The sequence below is a fragment of the Stegodyphus dumicola genome, chromosome 1 (genome assembly GCF_044657685.1).
Source record: "Stegodyphus dumicola isolate Sdum_Otavi_A_Nest chromosome 1, ASM4465768v1".
Classification (NCBI taxonomy): Eukaryota; Metazoa; Arthropoda; class Arachnida; order Araneae; family Eresidae; genus Stegodyphus; species Stegodyphus dumicola.
In genome coordinates, this window is record NC_140768.1 from 63,789,995 (window position 1) to 63,816,543 (window position 26,549).

Here is a 26,549-nt window from a genome sequence, read left to right on the forward strand (position 1 = left end):
ACCATTGTAACCATTCATATATTTCTGTACATGATTTCTGCGTGATATACATGCGTGATTTCTGTACATATGGACTCGGAAATGTCTGTGCGTGTACAGTATAAAACAGTGACTCGGATCCCTTTATTCCAACGCGGATTGTAAAATGGACTTTTCCGTGTCGTATATATCTCACATAACTCAAAAATGATTAGCCGTGGAACGGTGAAATTTTGCATATGAGACTGCTATAACATCTAGTTGTGCATTTCTCTTTTTTATTGCAATCGGCAGTTCAAAACATGTATATAATATACAATACTAACACCTTATATAAATCCACCTTTCTTGCCTGGCTTTAAATGTACTTCCAATTACAGAAGTATTTTAAATTATGAAAATATTCATGTTTCGGCATCGTCAATTTTAAATCAGTTTCAAATTTTAAAACAATTAATTTTGGACAAATAACGAAATCTAACTTAACCCTTTAACTGTCAAGTTATTTTGATGATTTGGGTACACAAAATGACAAATTTTTTTATTGCAAAAATCAAATGTTTAGTACAAAATAAAATATACTTAAGTAGTTAAAAATTGATATTTTGAAATACATAGGTAAAATTTTTAAAGTTTTGTAGAAAATGCATATTTGCTTGAAGCGGCTGCCACTCAACATGGCAGTTGTAAAGTTCGCTTCTAGTGAAGCATTATTTTCTAAAAAAGAAAAAATTTAATTATTTTCTAAAAAATAAATAAATATAAGTGAATACCTATTAGCAGTTCAGTAATTCAGTCTTGTGTGGTACAACTGGAAACACTTTTCCAAGCACAAACCAACTCCACAATCACTACACCAGAATCGTGATTCCTTTCTTATCTTTTCCCCATTTTTATCCTTTTTCGAGCAACACACTTTGCACAGGCTAACGTTTCGCAGGAGTAGGAGGAATATGGGATATAAAATGTCGTTCGGTAAGACGAGCAGGGTTATCTATTGTAGGTCGCCTGCCAACATTCTTTTGTCCAGAAGCTGCATCATCATATTTATGTAAAAGCTCTTCTACAACTTGGATTCGAAATTCTAAAAATGTAATACGTTTTCCAACTACATTTTTATAGAGCAAATGTGAGTTCCAGAGTACCTTGTCTAGTAAATGTAAAAATATCTTTTTATAATATTTTTTCTGACGTTTTCGGATTGTTGGATGAAAGGATATTTCCTAATCACAGCGAGCTACACCACCCATAGTTAGACTGTAATTAGAAACAATCTTCGGCTTGAGTATATCTCCATTTTTTTTTATTTTTGAGGCTGACCATGGATGCATCATGAATACTGCTCATCAAACACACATCCTTCATCTTCGGTTGAAGAATCTAAATCATCTATATAACGTTTCAAAGAACTGGACGCCATTTTACAACAAAAACATCCCATGCACTTTGAACCAAAGAACTTATAACCTCTAACCTTTGAAATCTTCAGTAAAGTGCTGTCATCTATTGAACTGAGCGCACATTAACTTTTACCAAGATACAGTCGGGTTTGACAAAGAGATGAAGCCGAAATAAACGTCTCCCGATATATATTCGGGTATAACAATACGATGCACTCAAAAAAAAATTACCCCGAGTAATACTCGGGCGTGACATTTTCGAACACCTGTGCTGTGCCCGAGATAATCTCGGGCATGATAGTTAAAGGGATAATGAGCTTTCCCGTTTCCTATACTTTAACTTGGGAAAGTTTTATACGCGTTATGGGGAAAAAAAAGAACTTTGACTCCCATATGATAAAAATTAACCGGAATATTGAATTTAAGAATTTGCAGTTTTTGATGTCATTTTCAGCTAGCCTTGAGGGATCGGAAAGTTGCACATTGATTGAGCTTTCGTAAATGTAACATGGCTTTAAAAATTAAGATAAATGACGGAACAAGAGAGAAGAACGAATAATGCCATTCATATTGATTTATGCTATAAGTGAAATTACTTAGAAAGTGGATCATTGAAAAGCAACATTCTGAATAAGAAACGCTAACAGCTACGATCAGTGAAGAGAAATTAAGAGCATGTTCCTATTCCCACTTTTTAAAATAAAATATACCAATTACAAATTTATATCACCTTTGATAGAATTATTAATAAATAAATATTTTCTGAAAAATAAAAAATACAAGTACTGAACTTCAATTTCGGAACATGTAGCATAGCAGAGTTAAAGTTATACGGACACTAATTGTCCGAAATTCCAAGTTTTTGGAATGTTTGTGCTTCTTTCGAGACTCACTAAACTTGGTTTTAAGTTATTTGAGAGTTTTTATCGTTTAGTTAAGTAGTATAAAGCAGTCAAAGTATGTTACTTAAGAAGTATTAAATTAATTTAGATGTACGTGTATGATATGCTTATTACCTTCCAATAAAAAATAATTTCTTATGAGTCAATATTCATGTCGTGCACATTATCTTAACCACAAAACGTTTCAACGTACATCAGCAAAATCGTCATATACCATTTAACAAATTTGCAAATTTTCAATAATTTTTTATCACATTTCATTTTCCAAATATGAAATTTATAAGATATTAATAAAAAAAGCAATCTTAACTTGAGTGTCACCATGATGTTTTCTACTTAGTTAATATGACAGTGAAGCCGTTAATATCGTTACTTAACTAAACACTTGCATCAGATTAAAGATATATCTGGCTAATGGAAAGCATCCTATCTGGTTACTCGAATTTTCCGATAATCTACATAGTTTGTGATCCCAGTTAATCCAAATAACCTGATTCTGCGGTATCTAAAAATTCCAGAGATTTCAAAAGATTATAATCTTCATGACAACATTAGTCTGCCGTTGATTTTTACGTTGCTGGACTTTTAATAATATTGTTTCAGCTGAGTATTTGACAATCTTCAACAAAATTTACATTTTAAATATCCATCAAATCGCTTCAATCTAATACTAAATAATTCTCTTTCTTTTGTATAACTTTTAAAGCCAAAACTCTGTGCTGGAAACTTTCAGACGGATCATGCCCAACCGCAAAACCGACCAAAAGACAAACGAAACCAATCAGGAGCGTCAGATCGTGGCATATCTTTCTCAATTTGAACGACTATCCCAATAACGAGGCCATTAACACCCGCAGACAAGCGCTATACCTCGTTTCCCGAGCTTGTCCTGGCTACCTCTCCTCCTCCGCCTTTCTCCTTGCTCGTTGCAGCTACACGACGGGAACAAATTAAAACGGTTCACACTCCCGAAAAGAATATCTATGTTATTATAACTCTCTGTTACTCATGAAGAGAGTAGAGTTCGACGATGTTAAAAACGAATGTCCTTCTTCACTAGAATCAAATTCTGATTAAGAAAGAATTATGCAAATCTCAAAGCCAAAATTTAAATCCTTTACCTCAAAATTTTTTTTATTGCAATCATTTGTTATTTCTGCTTTCACCTATTCAGTTCTTTATGTCGTTTTATGTTCACCTACCTCTTATTTTTTCATTTTCGTACGTCATTCAAAAAGTAACAAAATTGTTCTTACATGTGACAGATGTTAATAGTAAACATAGTTATCTTACACACCTTTATTTATTCTTTGCTGCTCGAATGGCTTGGTATTAGGTAAGCCGGTCGCTAGAGTTTTGTGATCGGGTTCGATTTCGGAGAAGGCTTGGTTTTTGTAATTTCATGCTCGTCTTTGCAGCATGGGAACACTTAAAATGCTACTGAGCAGTAAGTCCTCTCAAGAGGTTAATGGAAGGGGAAGAGTGTTAGGAGACCTTCGATCTGTCCTATTGTTTCGTTCGGATGCTTTCCAACCAAACAGTATTGCTTGGTTTCTTAATTGATGAAATATGGGCCAACGAAGCATTTTCACATTCCAAGAATAAGCGGAAGTTATCAGACGTCAAGTCTGGTGAATGCGAGGAGTAAGCCATCATTTTAATGCTTAGATCTTCCCCAATCTGCGTAAACAAAACATAGAGCTTAGAAGCATCTTCTAGACTTCTTTGTACTCCAACTTGCTTCTCGCTCTTTATTAACGAAATCAAATGAACATGTGCATCGTATTAGGACTTTCCTTCAATAATCAATTGGCAGTCTTCACATACTCGATGGTACTGACATCATAACTTCTGTAACTGATATAGAAAGATTATCAGAACTTGAAGCATTTTTCACGTAAGTTTTATCATTTATTAAGGTAATGGAGATTTTCAGTATCGCTAGTGCCTCTGAAACATGTCCGCTTGAAATGTTTGCAATATATCATCTAAGAAAGCTGAACACTTTTTAATAAATATGATGATAACATTCGTACATTTTTCCTAAACTGTAATATTTCTGCCTGTATAGAACGCTTTGCCATAGTGAAGAATGCTCTCTTGAGTCTGGAACTTAAGTTGGGTAAGAATGAATATTCCCTCAGTGTAGCGGACAGCCAGTTAAGTAAAGCCAATTAAGACAATTAACTTAATTTAGATTATGTTTTTCTATGGTACTTTACTTTCATGCATGCATTCTTACTGAAAACGTTTTTCTATCAATATTGTTACAAATTTTGTATCACGCGTAAATACTTTTACTGAAATCATATGTAATTTGTAGTATCACATGTATAAAGTAACATGAAAAGTCTCAGAATAGGAAGCATCTGCAGAAAAATAGGATTATAGGGATAAATTCATTCAGTGTTGAGGTAAAGGACTATACCGCCAAAATAAAAATTGTTTTGTATACTAATTTTTGTCTTTAAAATTAGCCGCAGAAATTTCTCCGCGGGCGGGGAAAAATATATAAAACTGAAGACAGCATCAGTTTCCAATTGTCCAAAGGTCAAGAAAATATTTGCGTTTCGCATTGCAAACTATCTTTTGAAGTTAATTACAATCAAATTCCTTAAACTTTATTTAAGTTACCTTATATATATTTCCTTAAATGTGAACTGTTGTATTATTTTACTTTATTGTAATATTTTTTATTGTTGTAAATTGTTGTAAGCTGCAGATAACTTTATCTTATAAGCAAGTTTATTGTTAGAATCTAAAAATTAAGGAGATACAGTATTCAACTTTTAATTCTAAACTATTTTTTCATTTGCTGGTATAAATACATACTATGCAAACTGGATCTTTCTAGATTGCATAGCCAGGCAATTGAAATTAACAGACTTTATTCAACAATATATTAAATTGAAAAGTATGATCTCTGAGATTATAAAACAGTCTGAAGATGTAAGAGAAATGAAGGTTCACAAAGAAGTACTCTCCTTACCAAATAAAGAAAGCGGTTTTAAAAGAATCTAATAATAGATCTGAATGTGAATTCACATGTGTTTTTGTAAAATAATGAATCACCCCCCCCCCCCGCCATAAGAAAGGCTGAAGTATCAGAAGATGAATAGTAAGCACCCGATATGTAATGAATCGAATAAGAAAGCGTGTAAAACTCTGCCGAGATGCTAATGTCACTACTAAAGCTGGAAATAATAACTTAAATAACGATGAATAATAAATAAAATTAAAATAGGTAACTCATGCCTTCATTCATCTCATAGCATCTTAAAACTAACATCAAAACAGTCCACAGAATGCAAATCATAATAATAAGGCTTATGACATCCTCTTGATTGTATTATTGGAATCTTAATGTTCACAATTTTAAATATACAAAAGTAAAAACTTACCAGTTTTTCAAGGACCTGCTTACCTGCTTCCTTAGGATTACATTTTATATTATTTTACAAATCGTTGCTATTTTGAGCTTCAAAACAAAGAAAGCATTTTGATATTTTCCAGTGTTTTCAAATACCAAGTTACTATTTCCATATGCTAACAATTTGCATAAACCTTGTGAATAAATATGCCAGAAGAGCAAAAAATTATCCAAACATTTTGAACCTTTTTAACAACTCCAAGCAGTAACAAATTTATTGCTGCGAATATCATCACCAATTTACATCCCAAATATAAATGACAGAGAGAACAAAAAAAAAAAAAAAAAAAAAAAAAGTATGGCAACATTTAACGCTTTGTCAACATAAACATTGAGTAACCGAGTGCGTCCAAGCTGCATACATTTTTTTTTCATCTTCGCCTTTTTTAATATAATATAGGGGAAAAGATGTATATGAAATATAAAATATACCTTGCAATGCGTCGAAATTAAATTCAGACGTGATAAAATTTTCGATATCGAGAAAAAAAACTGAAAAAGTGGAAGCTTTTTTGAGGACTTAACATGTATTTATGATTTTACAAGAGGAAGGGCAGAACTCCATACCTTTCGCTTGAATTTAAACCCACAGTAAATTACTTAAATCAGGGGTTTACCGCTCTGCCACTGCCTTGCATGTATTTCGGAAGCAGTATTCGACTCAGTTTATTAACTGAAGCCGGTGTAAAATAAATTACTTTGATTTTTTTAATTGAACCTTCATTTGCGCTATACATTCAGTTCGAAATGAACGCATTTTTTATAACGTAAAGTGTCTGCTACTTTGTACTGTGCTAAAATAGATACAATATGAGGTAACTAATATTTCCGTATTTTTTTTTTTTTATTTTTATCTTAATTTTTCAATATTAGGTTAAATTTCCAGCACATTTTTTCTCGTCTTTCCTTTTAAGTTACTGTGTAATAACAGCCAAAACATCTATCTTTCTCATTTCATCCCTTTATCATTTTAAAACTTAGTTGAAATCGATCATCTTGACGGCTTTTTAAGTTTTCAAAGCTGCATTTTTTTAAATCCGTAAAATAGCCGTGTAGGATAATTTGTAGAAGTTGTTTAACTCAATGTTCTTCAGACCTTACTGGAGTGACAAGCGGATTATAGCTCAAACCTGAATAGAAATGGCAAAGGTAGTAGAAAGGTCAAAATACCATTTCCCCCCCCCAAATAAAATAAGTTTGAAGTAAATTCAAATCTGGATAACGTAGACTAAGACTACACACAAAGTAAACTACCTAAGCTAAATCAGGTAATTAATGGCGCGTATTTAAACGTTGACTAACAAGGGGATTAAGCCGGACTTCAGCTTTTGCAGAGCTCGCAATAGTACGTAATAGCAAGGTGAGACTACGAGAAGCTCTAAAACATTCAAACCGTTGCCTGAAATGCACAACACCAAATTTGCATTATGGTTATGAGAACTACGGAAAAAAAAATTAAAGTAAATGTTCAAATCACAATAACTGGTTAATTAGCGTAAAATCCAGAACTTAATTTGAAGTTTTCGGAAAACATCCAACCATACTGTGGTTAATGGAATCTCTTGATAAAGTACATAAACAAACTAAAGGTTTCTAAATTCACGGCCCAGTAAATCTGCTCTTGTAGGAAATGGTCTTTTTGCAATAAACATTCATAGCCATGGCTAGATGTGTTCATTATTTATTTACAGACCACAGAATTTCCTGTTCATTTTGTATCCTTCACATTTTGAGATTGTTGCACACGTGACTGTTAATTGCAACCTATTTTTGTCCCATAAATTTTAGTGTTCATGTAAATACATTTTTCGTTAGGTACTTTGCCTGTAACAAAATATCATCCATGTCTCATCAAGGCTGTCCACGGGTGGTTGAAAAATTCTTGAAAAATTCAAACCACCAAATACTAGTAGTTTCTTCTTTTTTTTTTTTTTCTTTCTCCGTTTGTTATTCAGAAAGCAAACGAAAACCTACTTGCTTAGTGGTGGCTTAGCATACTTCTGAAAAGATCCTTTCTTCAAGTTGGTGGTCCACCAGCGGCCGAGCGGTAAAGTCGCTGAACACTGGTAGTTCGGTCCGAGGTTCGAATCCCGCGAACGGGCTGGCTGCATGGATGTTTTCGCGGTTTTCCCCATGTGTAACGTGTATACGAGAGTTTCCCTTAGAAAGTCCTCCACGAAGGCATCCCTCCCTTTAGGCAGATAGCCGTAGTGTGCTTTGCCATAATTAAATACACATACACACCCTTTCTTCAAGTTGAAATTTTTCTTCACCTTTTGAATTCGGTACGCATGCAACGTTTTGGCGAGAAGGTTTTCTGTCTTGGCGAACAGTAGCCTACTTGCATAAAAGTGCAGGTTTCTTCATAACAAGACATTCTTATAAAGTCACCTGAGATTGTGTCTGTTTACTTTTAATTATATTATCAAATTTTGGCAAAATAGTCAACACTGCAGGACAAAGCACTTCTTCAATATTCTTTACATTTGATTAACACTTTGATTTTATGGTGGTTAAAAACGAAAATGTTGTCTCACACAAATATGTTGTATAAAAAGGTAAAATAAAGTATACATCAGTCTCAGAAATTGTTGGAATTCCTTTTGAGAATCCTAACAAAAATTCTACTACGGACTTAATATTAAAATCTATTTTCAATCCTATATCATTTGATAACTCAGCAAGTTCTTGTAATTTTATTAGCAAATGAGTGAAGTTTCCCACATTAATTCTGAATGGTTTCACTATCCATATTAGTTCTTTGGCACTAAAATTTGAAGGAAACTATTTCTCAAAGTTTTTCTCAAGACACTGAAGATGTTATTTATCAGTTTTAACAACACATCTTTTTGAAGATCTGTTTCATCATTATCACTTAAATTATTAGTAAAAATATCAGTATTTCATTTCGATATGAATATGTTGGAACTTTTTCCTTGAAGGGACAAATTTAGTTCATTTAGTTTTTCAAATATGTCACTCAAATTATAGAGTCGGTGTGTTCTTTGGTTGCATAAAACATGGGCTCTATGAAACGAAGTAGCGAATACTCGCTACGTCTTTGAAGAATAAATACTGCAGAAGAAGGTTTTAAATAATCTTTTTATTTAATCTAAATTAAACAGACGCATGCACTTGGTGCTCCCATTTCACCACAACTTGTGGCTAATTAAATTAAGAGAAAATAAAAATGTAAAATACACATTAAATTAAGATGACTAATGACTGGCTTCTTAGCTTAACTAAATGCTAAATCAACTGCACACAGAAAAGCCGAGCCTAGTATATCAGTATAAACTGAACGATCTCTAACACCGACTAGAGAGCTAAATTCAAACATGCAGCATAAACTCGGAACTAACTTCGCTACTACTCTTCTCGAACTCTTGAAACGCAGTTTAAATACTGCTTATGGAACACGTTCAAATTAGCATACTACGCCATTAAAAAATTACTTTCCGGCAGGAAACTGAAATCAGGAGGGAAAGGAAAGGAAAACTAAAAATAATTGGTTAGAATAAAATAAAGTCCTTACAAAATAACATAGTTTTTGTAGCCACAACTTATAATGGACTAATTCGCAAAATCAGATTTTTGTGCGGTTAGAAAGAGAAGAACTTCATATTTTAATTTTAATAACTTTTATAAACTGCGGCTTCTTGAAAGCCATCTTACCTCTACATGTAATAATAATCTTTTGTATTCAAGACCCAAGTCTTTACAAAGATTTGAAAACAAACGACTCTTCAGAGCACCACTTTTAATAAAGTTGAGCACTTTAACACTATCCAGAAGCACAACATCTAACTCCGATGATATTTTTTGGTCACCAGGGCTTCTCGATGTAACATGCAATGAGTAAATGTTATATGTTTGTTGCCACTTTCCAGAAATTTAGCTGGAAATGCAATTTTTTCACCGACCATCCCTTTAGTACTGTCTGTGCAAATGCCAACACAATTTTCCCATTGTAAGCTTTCTTCAATGAAAAATTCATTAACTTTTAGAAAAATATCCTCTTGTGTGCCCATTCACCGCAGGACAAAACAAAAATTCCTCTTAAATACGTCCTTCAAAAATATAGCTAATATTCAATGGTAATTGAACAAAGCAGGTAATATCAGTTGATTCATCCAACTGGATTGCAGAACCAAATTAGTACTCATTTTGAGCCAAGTTATTAGCTGCTAATGTTGATCTTTATTAATTTCCAAAATTCGATTTTAAACAGTATCGTTGGATAATGGAATTTCACGGATTTCATCCTCGTACTTTTTCTGTTAACTACTTCTGACAACTTAATAGTAGCTGGCAATATTAGATTTTCTCAAACAGAATACGCCGTTTTATTTTTTGCAGTTAGGATTCTTTATAAGACGCAAATAAATACTTTTCATTCACAGTAACAAAGTTCTTGAAGGCAAATTTTTGCTGATTTGATGATTTCAAAAGCCGTTCAAAGCATTCTTTTGTTTTCTTGCAGTGCACAGTATGCTTTGTATTGAGATGTTGCTTTAATTTGGCTTGTTTCATGTTTTCTGTAGCCAAAACGTCTTTAAAAATTAAGCATAATGGCTTTTCAATTCCATCATAATTACAAGAAGTAAAAAATTCCAAATATGATTTCTCATAATTTTGTTTCCTTGGTATTTTAACTCCGCTTGTGCTAGGTACCAGAGATGACTTCTCATTGTTTTCAGTTTTTTACATAGTTTATCTAAATTCAACCACTTATTCATGATTCGTAGAAAATATTTGATAGTAATTACTGTTGAGAAAACAAGGGGTACTTGTTTTAAATAGATAATAACTTCTAAAACCATGTACTTGCTGTTGGTGAAACGTTGTACAGCTATGTACTTGCTGCTGATGAAACGAACGAAATAATGACGGCAAAAGCGACAGAATGCTTCTTTTATCAGGACAATAGCACCATATATAATACATTTGGAGTGAAAGGGCACTGAAACTTGTGAAAACTATCTGAATAGAATAGCTGATCTTCTGACACTGATGAGACGGCTGAGCACAACGGTTGAAGTAAAAGAAGCAAGAGACAGCCCAACGCTCATATGTTACCAAAACACTTGGATCTTGCATGAGCAGAGCCTTTGACGAACTATTAGCGTCATGTGCAAAGAAAGTAACATTACAACAAGTAAAAACGTTTCAATTATAAAAAAATGCGTTTGTCTGTACTGTCTTATCTTTGTCTATTTTTAGATACACTGTGCAAAATTATTATAATAAGTTAAAGAAATATCAAAATTGCAAAAATTTCTGGCAAACTCCTGTTGCAGGTCCCGCAACCCTACTCTACTCTAATTAATCAGCTACAGTAATTCATGTTGGTCATATATTTTGCCAGGGATAGTCTATTGCAGTGGACAGTTAATGGGCACAATGAACTAAACAGCCAGGTAAAGCCTTAGAAACTATCTCCTGAGTTCCAAACCCGCTAGGTTTCCAAGTTTAAGTTTTCTCGGGTATCATGAAACATGCTGGCTTTTGCCCTCCTATTTGCCACTGCCTCAAAACACATGCATCAGGATTAATTATAGACAATGAAATATCAAACATGGCTAACAAAATCTCCAATTACTCACTAGCATCTGATATGACAGATGCCACAACAAGTTAAAAGCATTTTTGTGAGCTAAAGAAAAATGAGGTAAGTGCAATTAATATGTTATAGCACATCTTTGTCATTTGAGTCATGGGAGTGCAAAGTTTCAGTAAAAACATTTTTATTGATAACATTTTTAATTAGGTACGTGCCAACATTAAAGTCTGCCAGAGTCTTCTAAGAAACGAATTCTAAGTAAAATCTGATTCTGAGTAAGATTTACATATTAAAAAAGATTATACTGATTAATATATTTCACAAAAATCTGCATAGAATTACTCACCACTTAATCTCTTAACATCAGACATATTTTTCTAAGCTGATACTTTATTTTTAGTTTGGCACAATACAAACACTTCACTCCCAATTTGCATATGGCCCCCGGACATGATCTTCGTTTTTAATATCAAATATTTCAGTAAATTTTGCTACACAGGAGGCACACTTTTTGTATTTTATTTTTTATAACAAGTACAAAATTTTGCTAAACATAAGTACATTGACTGAAAGAATATATGAGAAGTTAAGATTTCATAATTTTTACAAAATTGATTTCCTTAAATTAAAAAATGCCAAAATATCATATTTACGTTGCTTAAAGCTTTTCATAACTTGAAGGATAGGTTTATGACCGGCAGTTCTGAAAGTAAAGCATCCTATATAAATGCATGTTGATATGTCAATGTATAATTTTCATAAAACCCACCACAGGACTGCAGTTCCTCATATCACAAAAAAAGAAATAAAGACAGTCAAACTACTCAGTCAGCCTTTTTACAAATAAAAATCTAACATTTCACATAAAATGTATCCTTCATTGAAAAATTATGATAAGGTATTATGATAAGGAACTTGAAACTGGTACATTGCAACTGCTATGTTTATTAAAGTAAAGCACTTAAAAATATTTACTGTTTACATATTCAGACAGTCATGAATCAAATTTGTCTAGATTTTAAATGAAATTTAATGACACCAATAAATCAAAATCTTGTTTCATATGGTTATGTGCATTAGAACTTTTTTCATATTGTGCATGAGTTATCAAATCCTAATATATGATCACATACATTTACTTTTAAATGGAATAATAAATGATATCACAGATATAATGTATAAATAATATATTTAACAATTTTAACAAAAAATAAATATCTAACATAACAATGTTTAATCATGATTCTGTAAAACTAACTGTCCTTAATATATATTTAAATCATTTTTCTAAAACTATTAAAAATTCTTTGGAATAAAAATTTTTAAAAATCTAAATTTCTCTTCCTAGGAAAGAAACTACTAACGCCTCCTTAGCTTTTAAATGAATGTGCCTCAAGCAAATTTTAGTGTTATCTATATGAAACACATCATTTGAGGCACTTTCTTCAGAGAAAGAGCTTTCTTCCTCACAAATATTCTTGGCACAAATTAAAGTTTTCATCTGTGATTCATGAATATAAAATTTGGAATTTGTTACTTCAAGAAAAGCTTCACTGGGTAATGGTTTGCTACAAGACAGATTCATTGACACTGGAGTAGAACTCATATTCAAGACTAGTAAAAGGCATTTAGTTCCTACAAGAAACCTTACAAAAGAAAATATTTGTTCATTGACTAGATGACTATCTAAAGTTCCAAGCAAAACAGACGGCTGTTCCCTAAGCTTCACAAGATGCCTGAAGTTTTCTAAAAATGAATAAGGATCTTCTTTTTCAACCTGAAAAATAAACTTGAATTAAATTTTTTATGCAAGTAAATATGGTCATACTTGCACACAACATTTTTGAAAATTATATAAAAAGCCCTTAAATTACTGAAAGAACTAATGTAGTCGCCAAATACAAAAATCCTTCCCTTTATTTAAATGCTAGCTAAGTTTTTCTCAATTTGACATAAACATGGTAAGAATCAGATAATTTTCAATGAAGATAATTTACAGCATTTGGTAAAATAATAATGCTATAATTTAAAGTAGTATAATAATACAAATATAATCATATTTAAAACACATAAACTTCAGAAAACAAAAATTACAGATTTCATGAAATTTAGACATGATCACCAATGTCAATTCTAGAATGCAAATAAATGACAATGTACAATGCAATTAAGATTTTGTGCATGCTAAATGAGACTGAAATCCACAGAAAAATTAAGGCATTCCATTTATCAAATATTTTCATTTAAGAAAAATTATTCGTGACATGTACTGCATGAAGTTTAGCCTTGTCATGTAAAAAGATAATTTTGATTGAATAACCTCCTAAAATAATATAAGGTAAAATCTTTTAATTTCCTATCATTACAGAGCTAAGCAACTCCTTTATAATATATGTAAACCTGTCTTGAAGAATATTCAAGCCATTATTTTGTCACCTTATAATGAGAGAATGATGTCAGATAGTTGAAACACTGTTCATTTTTCTCTAATAAGAATACAAGTTCAAATTCTATAATACTTTATCAAGAAAAAATGCATACGTCCATATGTTGTTGATTGCAGTTTTGGTGGCAATAATTCTACATTCAGTATTATCTGACTAGGGAATTATAAGGCACATAAAATTAAAAATACATACAGTACAAAGTCCGTAATCCGGATTCGTCGGGACTTCGGCGATTCCGGATTAAGGGTTTTCCGGATTATAGATCATCAATTTAAATCTGGTAAGATGGTATGCAGAAATTATACAATTAAAAATATGAAACCGTAATTTATGAAATAAAGAGCAATTATGATCTAAAGGGAATCAAAATTTACAAAAAAAAAAAAAAAAAAAAAAAAAAAAAAGCTTAATATTTATTTGTTTACTTTATTAAACATTTCTTTCAATGCAAGTTGTTTAAGTTGCTTCGTTTTTTTGTGCTAAACGCGCATACGCAAACATTAAACGCGCATGCATAAACGCATTACGCGCATGCGTAAAGCATACAAAAAATTTTTGTGGCTTGAGTTCCGGATTATAGGTCATTCCGGATAATGGACGTCCGAATTACAGTCTTTGTACTGTATATAAAATATAAAACAAAAAATAAAATAAATAAATAAACTATGCATTATAGAAACTTTTTTATAAAATTTTCTACAAAAAACAGCACAAGAGAGATTTGTTTAGTCGTTATCATTCATTATCTTTTAGCTGCTGAAGTAAGTCAATAGCAATGTCGTAAAATTTTGAAGTTACGATGACATGGGGCAAAATATTCTCATATTGACCAAGTCACATTGAATATTTATGATCTCTGAAGTGATTTAATTTTGTTCACTTGACTGCTATTCACACATAACTATACATTATATACATTTAATTGCGGTACAACAGAATCCAGCTACAGAATGACTGTAAGAAGAAGCAAATAGTTTAGTCTGCCTTTTTTCGCCTGTGCTGCTTATGCATAAGTTTCATATTTTATGATAAGGAATATCTCACTGCTTATTTTAATAAATTTTAATGAGTTTAACGAAGAGTGTAATAAAACTGAAAATTATAATTTAAAATGACAGTAAAAAAAATTGTCATTGATAGTAAAATAAGCATCCACACTGTATGTATAGACCAACCAATGTGCACCATTATACAGTAAAACTTCTTTCATTATACTGCCCAGTTTTCTTACTACTTAACCATAATATTCTTTTTGTAAAGTGAATTTACATTATGATAATTATACTTTTCTTTTACCAATTTCTCTCTATTTCTTTCTTAAATATATTTATCATTCTAATGATAAATATATTTAAGAAATATTTTAATATTTAAGAATTTTTATATATATTTAAGAAATATTTAGATTCTAATGATTATCATTCTAATGAACATTTATCATTCTAATGATAAATGTTCCAAAATAACTAATGGTCTAGCACTATGATGTGGTTGTAATGAAAGTTTCCCACCCAAAAAAAAATTCCTGATAACTTTAGGGAAAAAAATGAAAGCATTACCTTTAGTGCGGGTACTAAAGCCCCCAAAATCTATGAATACATGCAATTCCAAAATCCATGACAAGGACTTAAATCACAGAGAATACCAAAGAGATTAAGTATCTTTTTTCAACATTTAGTTATACACTGAGAGCTATTGGAGATATAGCTATGTTATAGGTATGTCAAAGTAAAGATGCAACTTCAAAAATGTGTAATTATATCAATAATGCCCACAAAAATTGTCATAAACACTAGATGAGAAAGTTTGAGAAAAACCTTGTTCCCTAATAATAATTTATCTATATTTTTGCAAACAGGGTGTGTCAGAATTTTCAGCCATTGCTCCAGTTTTGTGGAAATAAACCTGTGAAGTCTGTACTTAGTCCCTGTGAAATCATGTGTACTTAGTTCCATCATCATTTAGATGTCAGTAGGTTTCCTTCTACCTATTACCTTATCAGTGAGAAAGTGAATTTAAAGGAGCCAAATCAAAAATACTCATTTTATATAATAGGATTGTCCCTGTCATTTTACATTTGTTGTGGTGCCCAAGGAACAATGATAAAAAAAACATAAAGCTCAGCCTTTTTCTTTAATACTAATGAAATTTCTGATTCTTTTAAAAGTATTGAAATAAAAGTGCTGCATTTTGTTCATATTAGATAAAGATCATTGATGCTTGTTTTGTAACCTAAAATGCTGAATATCATTTTATGAGCATCTATCTATTAAAACTATCTATAATGCTATTAAAGACTAGCACATAATATGAATTAATTTAGTTCCTATCATCTTTTTAATTTAGTATGTATCACTTTATCTGTGACTGGAAGTCCTTCATTGTACGCTGTTCCATATGGCCATAATATCTGATGATACAAATATCTTACAATATGCTTTTTGCTTTGTATTCTTTAGCTATTTCTTTCAACTTATGCTCTTTCACATTAACCATTCTTCAGTTTTTGTGAAGAAACAAATGCCACAAACAAATTCAGACCAAGTAAAAGCTAGTGTAAATTATTATTTATTAGTTAAAGGCAAAGAAAGAATCAGCTGAATTGATGCAATCAATGAATTTGAAAAGGAGTTCCAAGTTTTTAAATATAAGTTCTTTTATGTATTTTCATTGCTCATTACTGCCATATTATGTACTATTCCTATTTAAATGGCCACACCAGTGGTTGACTGGTTAAGACCACTGAATGCTGGTGGTTCAATCTAGGTTTGAACTCAGGCAAGCAGGCTAGCTACATGGGTCTCCTTGCGTGCAACATGAATATAAGCCAGTTTCCTTTAGCAAGTCCTCCACAAAGGCTACCTGGATTGTAATTTATAATATATAAGCTAGCACCCAATAATAGCTTTTTTCCACTTGCAAAACCTGAAAATCCAGATCCTACTAATAATATTGTTAATTACTGCATAAATCTTAAATTTGTATTAAATATGCGCACAAATTTATGAAACACACAAATCTCAATATAATCCTCAAATGCATAACCATTCACACTAAAAGAATTTTATTATCAGCTATTATCTGTATGGAATATCATGATTAGCAAGCATGCATTAGCAAACACTGCATAATAAAATACTCTTTGGCAAGACAAATTATACAGCTCAAAGCTTACCTCAACATTCACCATTTCATAATTACCATTAACAGGTAACCAAGGCTTTTCACAATTACTAAAGCCAGCATTTTTAGCTTTATTCCACTGCATTGGTGTTCTCATAGGATCACGGGAATTTGACTAAATAAAACATAAAACAGCCAAATATATGAAAACAACAAAGATAATACAAGTTTTATTAACCCTTTTTAATAAAACTAAATATCATATTAATGATAGTCTTGAAATGAGATCTGCACATCTTTTAATAAAACAAAAGCTACATTTTTCTAATATTATATAAGAATGAAAGTTCGTTAGGATGTCAGTTACTCAATCATGCAAATATCAGCTGACAGACAGACTTAAAAATTCTCATGTACACAGGTAATAATTTATGGCATAGGCTGTCATAGGTCTCAAATTCCAATCCCATGCTGTCAACTGACATTGGCTCAATCCTATAGTGATGCCCCCGGGTTTTTAATAATAGCAACCAAATGTCATATATTTTCTACATTTATTGTGGACTTAATATCAGCATCAGCAACAAAAACAGTATTTATTTCATAAGGAATTTAGGAAAAATATATATAACATAAATTTTCAATTATTCTTTAACTTAACTGCTACAGAGAAAATAAACAGTTTGAAAGAAATCTGGCAATAGTTAGAAACCAAAAAGAATACTTAAAAGTTTTCAGAATTTGAGTAATCAATGAATGGAAATTACAGAAAGTATGAAAGTTCTCAGTATATTTTGATTACATTCATGAGCACTATCATAGCCACACAAATAGTGTAAAATATACATTGAAAGGTATTTTTCTTTCTCTAATACAGGAAATTAATTTCTAATTAATGACAATGAAAGGAATATTAAATAAGATTTGTCTCAGTATTATCTATTTAGCAGAAAAAAAAATAAAAATGAAAGATAAAATTTAAAAACAAAATTACCATATAATAATACAACACACATAAAATAAATCAAAAAACATAAAATAAATCATAAATCATAATAAATCATAATAAAAGTACACTGACTTAAACATAAAATAAGTCAGTTGGGCAATTATAAAAATTCATAAACAACAACAACAAAAAAAATTAAATGCATAAACATGTGAATAAAAATTAAAAATAAATCATAAAACGAAAAAAAAAATTTATAAGTAGACTATTTTGCAATTTTTATTATTAATATTCAATTTAATTTTCTATTTTGCATGGTTTAGTTTTTTCCATATTGTTATTGTTCCATACTGTTATTCCATATTACTGTTCAAGTTTTATCCATATTGTTATATATTTTATTTTAATTTGTACATTCATATATTGTTACTGATTTTATTTATTTATTTTTTTTTTACATTTCTGTTATTATTAAAATGACTCTGGATGACAGATATTAAGTATTTTCTTTTAGCAGAAATAAGCTAATTTAAATAAAGGTATTAATGTGCATTAAGTGCTTACATATATATAATGCTAAAAAAAACTTCCAGATTCCTCATGGGATAGTATTAAAAAAATTCTTTGTTTACCATCTCATAATTTTTTTTTTAAATTAGCATTTTGCATTTTAATTTATATATATATATATATATATATATAAACTGCATAAAATTAAGATATATGATGAAATAAAGATAAATTTAAATAAAAAAAGAAAACTTACTGGCACAGTTCTAAGAGCAAAACTATCTCTGATATCTTCTGGAGATATTTCATTATCTTCCATTCCTATTTCATCACCATAATAACAAATAGGCAATCCAGGTAAAAGCATCATCACCATTTGCAGGGAACTGGCTAAAGTTTTATCAAGGTATGATACCACTCTAGAATGATCATGAGAACTCATCTGAAAGGAATATTCACAAGAAATTCCAAAACTAAAATCTATATTTTAAAGTTTTCTAGTCAAAATTTACAATTAAATAAATATAGAAATTAACATTAAAAATACAAGTGTTCGTTAGGTTCAAGGCTATGTTAAACGAATCCGTATTATATGAGCCAAAGAATTATAACAAATAAAGCGAATTAAGCACACAATTAAAAAAAATACTGATTTTGTTAACTAAGAAAAGAATGTTCATAAAAAACTGTATCTGATCAAAAAAAAGTATTCAATATTAATAATATTTTCTTTGTCTATGTGATTGATAAACATTTTCTTGGTAAAATATCCTCATCTTCTGAACATTTGGAGGACCGCAGGGGACTAGTTTCCACTATATGTTTTTAGTTGAGAGATCATTATAAATTTCCTTCTATGGAACTAAGCTGCTTGCTAAATTGTGGGCTTCTTTCAATGGATTGGATGCATTTTTGTTTAGAAAATGTAACTTCACTTTTCAGGTAAGTGAGGTACAATTAACTATTTCTTCTTTCTTCATCTAGTCCTCATAATTTTGTTCTGATAATAATTTCTCTTACTAATGTTTCTATTAAACTATTATATCAAGGTATATGCATTGGTATCAAGGTCCATTGGTATCAGAAGGCAAAAGAAAATATGAATGTAAGTATACAGAGTCCAAAAAAAAAAAAAAAAAAAAAAAGAGGGGGAGGAACAATTATATTTCCTCTGCTCTAGTCAGCTGATCTGCATAATTAATAAAAGTACACTTTTTATATCTTGAAAGTGCAATTTAGAATACATATTAGATTTATATATAGCATTGTTCTAACATTTATTTTAACTAACAATCAACTTTTTATGAAATGATATGCTGATATTTTTCCATATTTCGATTCCAGGACTCAAATTATGCTAAGTGCCAAGTTTCGTAAAAAGCGCAGCAGCAATGTTTTAAAAATTAGAAATTCAAACTCAAAATTTTAACTCTGCAATGTTAATTGAATTTGGTATACATTGAATAATCTCATTTTTAATTAGATTTACTTTATTTCACATTTAATATTTTGAAATTCAGATTCAATCCAAATAAAATTCACACATTTTTTGAGATTTATTTTAAGGATTTGTATATTTAGATAATTTTTATAAATCTTCCGATAAAATTTTGAATTATAAACTGTAAAATTTTTAACATCATCTTAATGTAGATATATTTCTAGGCATATCTAACAAATATTACAGAATTTAAAAAATCCAAAGCTACAAGTCAACTTATATATTGGCGGGTTTTGAAATTTGTTATAAGCAATAATAATGCCAACTGTGATTTATTCATTTTTACAATGTTAAATGAATTGCCAGTTATCTTTAAAAATTAAATTTCTAAATAAATTTTACTGAGAATTATTCATGTGGAATTTACTCTTATTTTTACTAATGATGCATAATAAATATTTATTAATAATACATGGAAAGGAATTTTTTTAAGTTATAAGAAATATTAATCAAACTTTTAATATAATTACTTTTTTTTAATCTTTGAAAGAGTAAATTTTTACCTTTGCTATTTATCAGCTGCTATTTTTACTTCATTTAAACTAAATTTTCTAAAACTGAGAAAGTTGGTTTGGTAACAAAATTTTAAAAAGTAATTGATGAATTAAAATCATTTTCAATTTTTTTAAAATACGAAACTTGCGGTACCAAAAGTTATACTAAATAAAACTTTAGCATTTTATAAACTAAAATTACATTGAATAATGATTAGTGAATTCAACTTTATTTATTTTTACTTAACAAATCGCAAACTGTCTTTCTTGCTCACAATAAACATAGCAGAATTATGCCTGCAGTACATAACTGCTGTTAGTGTAAAATAGATCAACATATATTAATGCTACATAAGTGATCACTTAGTGCATAACAGTTTAGTATAATGCATAATAATTCATATTTCATTAGCAAAATTGCTTCATTCAATATGATCGAAAAGGACACATCAACTTGTATTAACCATTTAAACATAGATATACTCATAACATATCTCGTATGAAAATAAGATTCTCACTCTCCATGAGGAGTGCATAAAAGCCATCACCTGTAGAAGTAATAATACATTCCGGCTCCCGCAGGAAGTCAAAGTTCTTATTTTAGTGGCCCTCGTAGCCCTTAAGACACTGGCATTATGGGGACCCAAATATAATGAGCTCCCGCTGATTGCGGAAGCTGCAACCAACAGGTGCATGGTCCCTCATCCAACTCCATTTCTTGAGACATCAAAACTGCAGTCAACACACAATACATTTGCAGATGTACTATGAAAGGCCAAAAAGCCCAGCTTAATAATACAACCAAAAGAACATACTACAGCAGTTAAGCAGTTGAGGAATAAAGCACCAGTCACTCAAGGTGTCAGTAGGTAGAAAGCATCATAACAACGAATAAAGGAGGTTTACAGGTGTTTTGCAGCATGGCAGAAGATGTCGCAGGACTAGAGGAGCATCTCTAGAGAACAGACATTTCCGCAGAGTTTATAAAACCTGCGAGGAGATTGCCAGTGTGCAATACATCATGTTGCCATCGAGACCAAGACAGAGGAACTCACCAAAGAGCTCAGAATTGCCATAGCGAGGTACCTTCAAAGTACTCTACCAACTCCATGACGAGAGAATAGAATCAGATGGATCTTTGAGTGTGACCCAGCAAGCTTTCCATGGGCACTCAACATCAAGAAGATTTACTCTGGACAGCACAGACACGCGATCAGAGAATTCCTTGGTATCAAGAGATGTTATAGGTGTTCGCAAATGAGGCACTTTCAGGATGCATGCAAAAGTGAGACAAAATACTGTGCATTCTGTGCTCTGAAACTTCATGTGAGGAAAAGCAGTGCACAATCGCCACCTTGCATCAACTGCAGCTGTGCAAATAATAAATATGGAATGAACCATGACTTTTGACACGCAGCCTATCAACCCAGCTGTCCCGAATACCAGAGAATTGCCAGACTCATACGAAATAATACCAAATATTAGCGAGCAGAAGCAAGTTCACATCCAGATTCTTTCAAAACACGCGAGTAACTCCCATGTGGAAGAGGAAACTGCAATGGACATCAATGCAAGTACAATACAGCAAGAACAAGTAAGAGTACTTCAAGTTAATTTACAACATGTGCGAGCGACAATTAAACTCATGCAATATACTACTATGTAAATCAAAGTGGACTTGTAGTATTTTAGCACAAGAGCCATACTGCACTTGAAACAGAATGTCAGAACTTTCACTGGCATGGACAGTTATCCAGGCAAATGAAGAGATGAATCCAAGAGCAGCAATAATCTGTTGTCAACAGAAGTGGTTGCCCAACATTATTTCAGTATCAAGAGACATAGTCGCCATTTCAGTGAAGGGTCTAGACCTTAACTTACTTATCACCAATTCATACACCCCCTCCTACAGCTGACCTGGCTGAAGCACAGCAAACAATTCTCAGCAAATATCCCTTGGCACAGCACTCGTTGGGGATTACATTGCACATGCTGAATCTTCGAATTACCCTGACACAAATTTAAGGGAGTAGGAGGTTGAAGATTTCTTAGCGAGCAATGACCTCATGCTCCACTATGTCCTGAACGGTCTGCCAACTTATGCGACCATTCATGGAAAGGCGTGGACAGACCTCACGCTTTTCTCTTTTGCCCTTTTACATACACAGCAATTATACACATCTATTTACTATTATAATACTGTATCTATAAGGGACTGTCTTGCATTTTTTTTTCACATTAGGTATACCATGTGGGTTACAATAAATTGCAGTTATACACAGGTCAGTTATAGGATTAAAATGTTTGTTCTAGACAGGAAAAAAAAAAATCGGTTTCAGCCAAATAAAACACATAATAAATTTAATTTGCACTTAATCTCATTTTTACAGTACTGAAAGGAAATAAAGAAATTATTTTTATTGGCTTGAATATGCATAACCTACTTCTATTTAATTAATATGAAGTTATGATATTACTTTTTGTTGATGATAAATATCAAAATTAATAACGTTAAGTAATAAAAGACTTGCAGTTTGAAACAAATTTATGATTTATAGGATGAACCATAAATATGGTTAAATATTTGAAATAAATGCAGTTTGTTACCAAATATTGTAAAGGGAAATGAGATGTGGTACAGTACAAAGTCTGTAATCCGGATGTCCATAATCCAGACCTCAAAGCTACAAACTTTATGTACATGCGTAAATGCATTGCGTTTACGCATGTACATAAAGTTTGTATGCACGTTTAATGTATAACGGACGGTATAAGCTAGGCTAAAATTATCTAAGGCATTTCAGTTAATGTTGCAGATTGCGCTGTTCCTTAATCTTCTAATTGGATCCGGCTTATTATTTTTTGCAGACTGTTAGAACAATTTTATAAAAATTAAGCTTGAACTTTTAATTATGTCAAAAAGAGTTTCCAATTCTGAAAAAAATGGATAAAGGCCTATCCGTCTCAAAATTATGCAAGAAGTATGGCTTTGGAAAGTCCACTATATATGACACAAGAAAAAGGAACTTTTTGAATTTTTTGTGGAAGCATCTTAAACAACTTACATTGAAAGAAATGTTTAATAACATAAACAAATAAATATTAAGCTTTCTTTTGTAAATTTTGATACCCTTTAGATCATAATTGTTCTTTATTTCATAAATTATGATTTCATATTTTTAATTGTATAATTTCTGCATGCCCTCTTACCAGATTTAAATTGATGATCTATAATCCGAAAAGAACCCTAATCCGGAATCGCCAAAATCCGGATTATGTACTTTGTACAGTATATTAAATCTGATAGTTCACCTTTTCAAATAAATCACATACTTGAGCTTAAGTCATTTACCAAAATGACAATCAATATGCAGTAAGATACCATTGCAGCATGAGTGATTGCATATCAGAATGATTGTCATACTACAAGACAGGTAAGATGCGACTTTAGCATAGCAATATTACTATCGACTGAGGGAAAGTAGACAAAAATACTGCTTACATATGAAAACATCTAAAAAACGATACCTTTCAAAAGGACATAGAACCACTATGTCCTTTTGAAATAAGTGTTTTTTAACAATCCATGCAAAAAAGCAATTAAATAAGTCTCTTTGTGATGTTGTGCACTGGTCTTCAGTTTGATTTTACAATGGTACTATCTCAATTCCCATAGCTATAATATTGTTGTGTGCATACAGGTTCGTAATAAATTGAATGCACAAGTCCGATGAAAGTGAATAAAATTTATTCTTGTTACAACAAATAAAAACTAAATGCTTAAATTTCCTTAGAGATATTCATACAATATCGCAATATCTCACAGCAGTTATCTTTTAAACAACTAAAATGTTCCACAGAACTTAATTCAAAACAAAGAAAGCTAATCCGATTTCACTGCGAATTCATTACAGTAAGCAACAACAGTTTTCTAAACAACTCATAAAACAACTGAATTGAGATGTTTTCCTCCAGCTTTTATAAGCTTTTCAAACATACACGAGACACTTCTCGTATTTTCTTAATTTTTCTGGATATTAAAAGAGTACAATTACAAGATATCTATTATTAAAATCTTTGATGCGCGTGCTGTTCTATTTAATTTTTCTGGCTTAGCTTTCTTTTCAAGTAAGTCTTGTGCTGCATTGCACAGGAATTTAAAACAATTTTAATAACAATTCTATTAAAAATAGAAAACTAAATAAATACAAAATCCGTAACACTGCCCCCTTCCCAAGGACTGCATGTTCCAGGCAGTACAATCTCTGGACAAGAAGCCAAACTTACAACTAAGGCATCAATGCAACAATAAACATTACATTACAAAAACAAACAAAAAACAATAACTGCAATAAGTAACTAAACCAAATCAAATCCTAAATACAAATCAAGTCAAATTTACAGTTATATGCACTATGTACTATGGCCATAGTAATGAACTAACCTGTCGTAATGAACGACTTTAGGTTTAGAGTTCGATGACTTGATCCGAACCGTTTGATGATGATCCGAACCACGATGTCGTTCAGCCTCTTTAGGACTGCGTACGGATCATCCGAAGCTGACTGTAGTTTCGGACAGATTCCTTTCTGCCGAGTCGGATTTCACAACCACACTTTGTCTCCTTCGTTGAATCGATGTGTATCTTATGTCGTATCGGGTCGCATCTGACTTCTTTGCCACTCCATGGGTCTTTATCAGCTGATGTTAATATAATTTGCCTGCGACTGAATTGAGTAGCTCATATTTCGCTTCGTCCCTGGAACAATATCAGCAGTTTTGTGGGCAAGGCGTTTCTGTGCGATGATCCCTTCCGGTGGCGGATAGTGATGTCATATTCCTGGAGCCTCTGTATCCACCTGGCTATTTGACCCTCAGGATTCTAGAAATTTAAAAGCTGGGCCAATGATGCATGATCTGTAGGGAGCAGGAATTTTCTGTCATATAGATAATAAAGGAAAATTTCCTATAGCTTTGACTATGGTGAGCAATTCTTTCCTGGAGACACAGTAATTCATCTCCGGCTTAGACAGGCACTTACTCCAGTAAGCCACTACACGTTCTTGGCCGTCTATTTCTTGAGACAATACAGCACCGACACTTTCATTGCTCATGTCCATGTTGAGAATAAATGGTCTGTCGAGCTGAGGATACGTCAGGATTGGAGCAGATGTTAAAGCCTCCTTTAGGTTCTTAAATGCATTTTCATATTCTTTTGTCCACAAGAACTTTTGCTTGCTCTCTGTCAGCTTATGAAGGGGTCTTGCGATGGAAGAAAAGTTCTTCACGAATCTGCTATAGTAGGTGCAAAGCCCTAGGAAGCTTCTCAGCTGATGGACATTTTCGGGATGTTTCCATTCTTAAACGCTGACACTTTTCCAGGATCAGTGCACACACCTTCTGCAGAGATGACATGTCTGAGGTAAATCACTTCCTGTCTGAATAATTTGCATTTAGTGAGACACAACTTTAGACAGTCTCCATTAGGTGTCCGAATGTAGCCGGTGCATTGCAGAGTCCAAACGGCATCACCTTGAACTGCCAAAGTCCTTGTCCCATAGTAAATGCCATCTTTTCTAGGTCATCAGGATGTATTTCTAACTGCCAATACCCACTCTTTAAATCAAGTGTTGAGAATCGCTTCCGGAAAGAGTGTCCAGAATGTCTTCAGTTCTAGGAAGAGGGTAATTGTCTTTCTTCGTAACCTCATTCAATCGGCGGTAGTCAACACATAATCTTGTTGAGCCGCCTTTCTTTTTGACGAGGACGATGGGAAATGCCATGGGCTTGCTGAAGGCTCGATGGCATCGCCTTCTTCTATATCCTTTAAAAATGTTCCTACCTCTCCTGTTTAGCAATTGGTAGACATCTTGGATGTTGCTTGATTGGTGGATGATCACCAGTTACGATTCTATGTTGCGTCAAACTAGTTCGACAGACCGGGAAGAAGACGACTGGTCGAAAACATCTTGAAAATCTTTAATGACACGTTCAACAGCATTCCTCTCTTCATCGTTTAATTGTGCATTCTGCAATAACTCCAATGTGATGCTCTCTGAAGACATGGATTCTGGAGTGCTACTGTTTTGTTTAACGCTGGCCGCTAGAGTACACGCTGTTAAAACTTCACCTTTCTTAACACCCTTTTCTCTCGCCTTCTCAGTTATATTGGCAACTCTCACTGGAATAATGGTTCTCGATAGGATGATGAGTGCTGAGGCTACTAGTACTCCTTTCGGGCTGTTACAGTT

General features: G+C 32.1%; 1 protein-coding gene across 3 annotated transcripts in view; it reads right to left on the bottom strand.

Annotated features, from left to right (window-relative positions):
• Positions 1 to 11,777: 11,777 nt before the first annotated feature.
• LOC118199190 (alpha-glucosidase-like) overlaps positions 11,778 to 26,549 on the bottom strand; it is a 49,699-nt gene continuing 34,927 nt past the window's right edge. For all 3 annotated transcript variants that reach the window (XM_085815713.1, XM_035370996.2, XM_085815719.1), the window contains 3 exons: positions 18,560 to 18,745; positions 16,897 to 17,019; positions 11,778 to 13,051 (listed from right to left, as the gene is read on the bottom strand). In XM_085815713.1, the coding sequence (XP_085671839.1) occupies positions 12,605 to 13,051; positions 16,897 to 17,019; positions 18,560 to 18,745 (756 nt within the window). In that variant the 3' untranslated portion in view covers positions 11,778 to 12,604. The remainder of the gene's footprint in view (positions 13,052 to 16,896; positions 17,020 to 18,559; positions 18,746 to 26,549) is intronic.